The sequence below is a fragment of the Wasmannia auropunctata genome, unplaced genomic scaffold, assembly GCF_000956235.1.
Source record: "Wasmannia auropunctata unplaced genomic scaffold, wasmannia.A_1.0 LD336039.1, whole genome shotgun sequence".
Taxonomy (NCBI): Eukaryota; Metazoa; Arthropoda; class Insecta; order Hymenoptera; family Formicidae; genus Wasmannia; species Wasmannia auropunctata.
This window is the reverse complement of record NW_012026851.1, coordinates 1,103,492-1,110,198: the sequence shown is the minus strand read 5'-3', so window position 1 is coordinate 1,110,198 and position 6,707 is coordinate 1,103,492. Positions and strand designations below refer to the sequence as shown.

The following is a 6,707-nucleotide window of genomic DNA, read 5'->3' as shown; positions in this document are numbered from 1 at the left end:
TTAAACACAATGAAAAGGAATAGGGAACAGGCAACAGAGAATAAGAATTTCAACCTGTCAGAAACCGTACACTATGGTACGTACACGTACCATACGGTTTCTGATAGGCTGAAATTCTTATTCTCTGTTCCCTGTTCCTATATTTCTTTTTATTGTGTTACACTTAATAATATCGTTATTGATATATCTTTTTGCCGTAACGCAAATAAAGTATAAATTAAAAGATTTGAGAATATAGATACTTTGTATTTGTGACATATTCGTTGCATCTTTTGTCAATTTCATCAATAGCAACTATATTTTTCCTGTACCGTTTAATTATGTTCTCGAGCGTTTTTTTATGATTAATTCGTTGCGTCTCCAGATCCATAGTTGATCCTATTATATGCCCAGAGGGGAAAAGAAAAATCAGAGAAAAGGGAAATTACATACTATATAATTACATATGTAATTTCTATCTTACGAGCTTAATCATGGATATATCATACAGTCGAAATTTAATATCGCTGTATTCTTAACTTTATTATATTCTCTCAACCTCAGCTCAACTATAAACTTTATAAACTTAATTAATGTACGTCTCCTCTTATTGCGCTGCTCCACTTCACTACTTCGACGTATGTTTTACTTGCATAGCATAGCCAATCGATAGCGATCAATATTAATTCAAAATGATATTGTCATTTCACATATGTATATATCTTACATAGGAGTTTGAAGTTTGAATAAATCTGCCGGTAAGGAAAATTATATAAAAATGTAGAAACACACTGTATATGTATATACTTGATCTAGATAGGTCTAAAGTAGAGAAGCGGCGCGGAAGAATTTCGACTGTACTCTGTATCTTATATAATACCTTATACTTTCAAAACTAAATATTTTCGATCCAATATATCGTCCAAAAATCAAACAAAATCTATCGAACACAGATTCTGCTCTATTATGATTTTTGTCATCAAACTGCATGTATGTAAAAGTCTATTCGATTTTTGTCAATAATTAACCTGCCACATTTTGTTGATAAACTTTGTTAAATTTATGCCAACATTTTGTCAATTTAGCAGCATTATATATGTATATGTAATATGACCCATTATCAAATCTATAGTCTTTCTGCTGACAAAATTTATAGTAAATCCATTCTTTGCAGAAACTTGTTATCGACAGATTTCGCTGTCTGAATGTAAATATCATGAGTTAGCAAAAAAAAAAAGTAAAACTATATTTCGTTTGATTAATTCGATATTTTATAAGTTGGTATTTATCTTTAATCTTATTTAATTTTCGATGCACGTCAATCAAGGATATTCTTCATCAGACTAATTATCAAAATTTTAAGTTATAATAAACTTAATTGTATATCGATACTACCATACTACCATGCAATTTGATTTGAAAATATCAAATCACTGAAAAGTAAGAAAATATTAATTTCCAATATATATGTATCCCTGATGACATGGATGATTATAAAAGTATTTTTATATAATTTTTTTCATATGAAAAATTATATATATTTTACTAGCAACATCTTCAATAGATTTTTTCTGACAATGCCAAAGTTTTCTGTAATGTAGTTCTTTGCTTCTCTCTTGTTCCGGCGTAAGATACATTTTACTTAAAACATATTCTAAAAAATAACTGATGTGATACAAAAATAAAGCCGATGTCATTGAAATATGTTTACAATGAGCACTTATTGTGTGGAGAACATCGATATGTTTATCAAGAATCTATAAATAAAAATAAACAGTTAGAAAAGTATATATAAACTTAAGATGTGAAAAAGAAAGATATGTATTATATATATACATACATATACTTCTCTTTTTTTAATAAATTTATAATTATTGATATCAATTTTGTTTTAACTTTTAATTTGTAACTCTAAGATTTTAACATATTTTTTATAATCAATGGTACATTTTTTGTATAGATATTCATATTGATATTCATTATTTGTAAATACAAATAAATATGAATTTTGAACGATATATATCACTACATGATATCACACATAATGATTGAAAACAATTATTAACCTTCAATGCTTTGTAGACTGCATAATCAAGTCTGGATATATCATACCGAGTTTCTTTAGAACATACATTTGTCTTCGAATTCTTGTTAATAGATGCTAAAGTATTAAGTAGAAAAAAGTTTAACGGTTATGAATTATAAATTAATTTGAACTCGTCAATGAAAGCATACACGATTTAAGGCATTTCTCATATATGTATATTTGTAGAAACTATAGAGAGAAACTATATACTACCTAAAATATAATTTATATAATACTGATCCAAGAAAAAATTTGTTCAGCGTTATTTTTGAAAATCTTATATTACCTGATTGTAGTAAATTGCATTTAGAACAAAATTCGATATTGCACAAAAAGACATCGTTTATTACGTTCATTTCGTCAGTTACGAGGATTACAGATGATAATTCAAAGTTCGATGGAAAGGCAAAACCCCCTAAAATCATGAATCATATTGTGTAACGAAATTAATAAACGAATACGCTAACAAAATAATATTAATTACTACTAATTTTATTTTTTCTAACACACTCAAAAATAGGTTTTTACTAATATAGTTTATCAAAACATAATCGAACATTCTTTCTCAATATTTCTTACACTTTTGCCGTAATACCGTTTTTCAGCAATCCTACGCGTATAGTAATTTTTATCTTTCTTACTACCTCTCTATTATTAATATAAAGCCAAGCATAATCCAATAAGCTTTTAAAAAATATAGATTAACATACATGCAATGTATTTTGGACAACCACAAATATATTGTATCTGCCTTTAAATTTAATGCAACTTTTATTTCAGCTTTCAAGTCGCAATCTCACAAATAATTTCACATTGACTCATATTTCATCATCATTATCGATGATGTATATCGATGTGATAAAAACCAATTAATTAACATTCAATTTAATGCTATATACGACTTATCCATATACAAATATGAAATTGTTAAAAATTTTGAATTTATATTCTTACGATTAGACAAATACATACATGATATAATTTAGCTTCACGAAATATTGATTTTTGCTACTACTTTTGGCTATTTTAATTATTCGAAGGAGATATAACGTGATGTGTATAATATATCTATAAAAACACAAGAGCCTGACCTTGACTACCCTTTGTATGTATGTATGTACATACATACATATATACATATGTATGATAGAAAGAAATAAAAAATTGAAAGAACAAATAAACATCATCATAAGATCTATATCTATTTATAAAAGAAAAAAAGTTGTGAATAAAGAAAGAGAGCCTTATAAAAAGAGGCTTCTTTTTCTTTATTTACAAATTCTCACACAGTATTGTCTCACCATAAAAATAAAAAGTTCAAGAAAATAGGCACGTATATAAAAAGAGATTAAGTTTTAAATCTTTATTGTGTGGAATATATAATTTTCTTAGAAAGGGCATGTGATAAAAGAAAATTGATGAAAGTGATTACAAAGATTGCTTGATTGCCCTAACTAAATGATAAGAATGAAAATCAAGCAAAAAAAGATGACAGATAGAAAACCAACAGAAAGGACACAGCAATTATATATATTAACCATTTTAATCTTATAACATGTCTATATTATACGCATGTTAATTATATATGTATGTAAGATATAGTCGAATGACGGAACACATTATCCGATTTACTTGTAGAATTCATGTTCAGACTCATCTTTCTTAATATTGTTTTTATAACCTTTTTCAAAATCTTTTGCTAAAACGATGTAACGATTTTCACGAACCGCATGCATTCCTGCCTCTTGACAGATAGCATTAATATCAGCTCCAGAAATTCTATCTGGTCGTGCTACATAATCCTCAAGATCCACTTCTTCGCTCAAATTCATTTTTGCAGTAATCGTGGAGAAAATTAAACGCTTCTGCCGACGATCAGGTAATGGAAATTCAATTTTGCGATCCAATCTACCAGGACGAAGCAATGCAGGGTCCAATGTATCCGCTCTGTAAAATACATAATAAAGACAAGGATATATTGCTTTTAAGCTCATGCGCTCTAATAGCTATATAAAATTAAATTTTTAGAGTTAGAATTGACTAACCTATTTGTCGCCATAATAACTTTGACATTAGTTGTCTGATCAAAACCATCCATCTGATTGAGTAACTCCAAGAGAATACGTTGTACTTCACGATCTGCTCCAGTTTGAGCGTCGAATCTCTTTGTAGCGATAGCATCTATCTCATCGACGAATATTATAGCCGGTGAATTCTCTTTCGCTAAACGGAATACGTCTCGTACCATTCTCGGTCCTTCGCCCAAATATTTTTGTACAAATTCAGAACCCACTACGCGAATAAAGGCAGCTAGAAAATAGATACAATTAGATTTACTATTTTTTTATTTTTATGCAATTAGACTAGACTTAAATTTTTTATATATAAATTTCTCTAGTACCAGTAGTATGTCTAGCAACAGCTTTTGCTAACATAGTTTTTCCACAACCAGGTGGACCATACATAAGTACACCTCGCGGTGGATCGATGCCAATCTGCTTATATAATTCAAAATGAGTAAGAGGTAACTCTACTGCTTCTCTGATCTCTTGTTTCTGCATATCCATTCCACCTATATCACTATACTGAATGTCTGGTTTCTCATCTGTATATAAAAAAGAAATAAATTCATTACATTTTATTTGATATTTACAATCCCTATCATTTTAATTGAATTTTATATATATTTATTTTTTAAAGACCAAGAAAGAATAAATCAAGACAATAAAAAAACATTGATTACAATGCATAAATCAATGCAAAAGAACATTAAATAAATGAAATCTTATGTAATCAATAGCTTAAATTCTATTAAGACTTTAATCTTACTCGCGAAACCTTAATCAAATTTTAATTTAATCATTTTGATTCACTTCTTTTTTAATTGGGTGGGTCTCGAATCATATAGCACTTAAAAGAGAGAAGAAAACTATTACCTGCTTGTAACATGGAAATGCTAGAGTCAGCTTCTGGTGGCAACACATCTACTAAAGCATTGCTATGCTTGTGAAGTGCTACACTAGCAGAAGGTTTTAAGAGTTCCCTGTCTATGGTAGACAAAATCCGTACGTAATAATTCGAGCCTGTTGTAGAACCCACTATACCAGTATTCTGATCAACAGCTTCTAGGAATTGTCCAATGACCAAAGGTACACTCTGAATACGTTTAACTTCTTCTTGAGCATGCAAATATTCTTTCTTTAGGTTACGTTGTTCATCTTTGATATATTCTTCTTGTACCTCAAGAAATTCCAGCATTCTTTGAAGTTTCTACTCAAAGAATTACAATATATTTGTAAAATTTTTTTTTTATTTTTTTATTTATGAATATATATGATGTTTGTGTATAAACATATATTTATATTAAACATTTAATGCTCAAATTATATACAATTTTATTGTCAATAGCAAATATTGTTACACAATTATTTAATTGATGACACAGAGAATGTATGTTTTTCTGAAAATAATTCTAGATATATTTTCAAGATATGTGATATATAACAAATATTTAAAAAAAACTTCCTCTGGACTCTTGAAATTGATAATTAAGAATAAAAAAAGCTAATAAGAGTGGCACAGTAATCAGAGTGCAATTTCATTGTAAAAAAACTAATGTATTCGATCACATTTTCGATCACATATACTATAAACTGTGTTCACATATTAAAATAGGTATGTTTTTTACAATGAAATATGCACTTTGATTAATGCGCCGAACATTTTACTACCAACTTTAGCTTTTTTCTAATTTTATATGATAATATATAATTTGTGTGTGCGTGTGTGTGTGCGTGCGTGTGCGTGTGTGTGTGTGTGTGTAAATGTATTATATATTTAACAATACCTTATATTTAGTGTAAAGATCTTCAACATCCAGCTCATCTCCAGCTCCTGTATAATGACCAGCAACTGGTTTGCAATCAATTTCTCCTACGTCCTGAAAATACCAATACAAGTTTACATGATATGTTTGTGTATTGTAAAAATTTTATTATTTAAAATTATCAGCCATAATCCTAAATGTATAATAATTAGTTACATATAAAAGGTTACTGTTTGCGCACATAAACCCATATAAATGTGACTAATAATTCCAATTTAAACATACCTTATCGGGTAAAATAATGCCTAATTCTTCCATTACAATCTGAGAAAGCTATATGAGTTAATTTAATCGGATTATCAAATGCGTCGACTCAAACTGCTCGTATCAAACGGTTTTTAGTAGCACTGAATGACTTAAGATTTTTGAGGATTCGTCACAACCATTTACCATAGATTTATAAGATAGACTGTGCACGCACGCCCCACTGAACGATTAGGCTGGATTCTCATGCAGACACCGGCGCTTTAGTCCCGAAACACAATAGATGTAGTAAGCCTTAAGCCGTAAGAAATTGACCAATCGTAATCGATCATTTTCTTCACGTTCGACTGCGATTGGTCCATTTCTTACGGCTTAAGGCTTACTACATCTATTGTGTTTCGGGACTTAGTTGCAAGCCGATCGCAAGCTTGTTGCGACTAGAGTCCTAGATTATCAGAGAAGCGCGACCGGCTTATGGCAGTATCGCAAAAGTACTAGAAAATATTAAAAATGACGTCGAATGACCAATCATAAGTTTGATTTATTCGGCAG

General features: G+C 29.3%; 2 protein-coding genes across 5 annotated transcripts; both read right to left on the bottom strand.

Annotated features, from left to right (window-relative positions):
* Positions 1-186: 186 nt before the first annotated feature.
* Positions 187-3,400, bottom strand: LOC105452006. 4 transcript variants are annotated; one of them, XR_974664.1, is made up of 6 exons: positions 2,776-3,400; positions 2,352-2,480; positions 2,046-2,140; positions 1,526-1,736; positions 464-731; positions 187-378 (listed from the first exon to the last, which is right to left on the bottom strand). XR_974664.1 is itself a non-coding variant. In XM_011692771.1 (5 exons), exons 2-5 carry the CDS (start codon positions 2,419-2,421, stop codon positions 382-384), a joined length of 384 nt encoding a protein of 127 aa, XP_011691073.1. In that variant the 5' UTR covers positions 2,422-2,480; positions 2,776-3,400; the 3' UTR covers positions 203-381. The 4 variants fall into 4 exon arrangements, 3 of the variants coding, with proteins under 3 accessions (XP_011691073.1, XP_011691071.1, XP_011691072.1); XM_011692771.1 differs by lacking the exon at positions 464-731 and having other exon boundaries at positions 203-389; XM_011692769.1 differs by lacking the exon at positions 464-731 and having other exon boundaries at positions 203-378.
* A 179-nt stretch (positions 3,401-3,579) lies between these two features.
* Positions 3,580-6,359, bottom strand: LOC105452005 (26S protease regulatory subunit 6B). Its single transcript, XM_011692768.1, has 6 exons — positions 6,177-6,359; positions 5,913-6,005; positions 5,002-5,335; positions 4,467-4,670; positions 4,111-4,375; positions 3,580-4,012 (listed from the first exon to the last, which is right to left on the bottom strand). The coding sequence occupies exons 1-6, from the start codon at positions 6,207-6,209 to the stop codon at positions 3,694-3,696; spliced, it is 1,248 nt and encodes a 415-aa protein (XP_011691070.1). The 5' UTR covers positions 6,210-6,359; the 3' UTR covers positions 3,580-3,693.
* Between the last annotated feature and the right edge of the window lie 348 nt (positions 6,360-6,707).

Coding starts and splice junctions, on each gene's coding strand:
- LOC105452006 (XM_011692769.1), bottom strand. CDS start 2,421: ATGAACGTAATAAACGATGTCTTTTTGTGCAATATCGAATTTTGTTCT. Junction 2,141..2,351: donor ATGCAATTTACTACAATCAG/GTAATATAAGAT, acceptor TTAATACTTTAG/CATCTATTAACAAGAATTCG. Junction 1,737..2,045: donor CAGTCTACAAAGCATTGAAG/GTTAATAATTGT, acceptor TTTTATTTATAG/ATTCTTGATAAACATATCGA.
- LOC105452005 (XM_011692768.1), bottom strand. CDS start 6,209: ATGGAAGAATTAGGCATTATTTTACCCGATAAG. Junction 5,336..5,912: donor ATCTTTACACTAAATATAAG/GTATTGTTAAAT, acceptor TTCTTTGAGTAG/AAACTTCAAAGAATGCTGGA. Junction 4,671..5,001: donor CATTTCCATGTTACAAGCAG/GTAATAGTTTTC, acceptor TTTTATATACAG/ATGAGAAACCAGACATTCAG.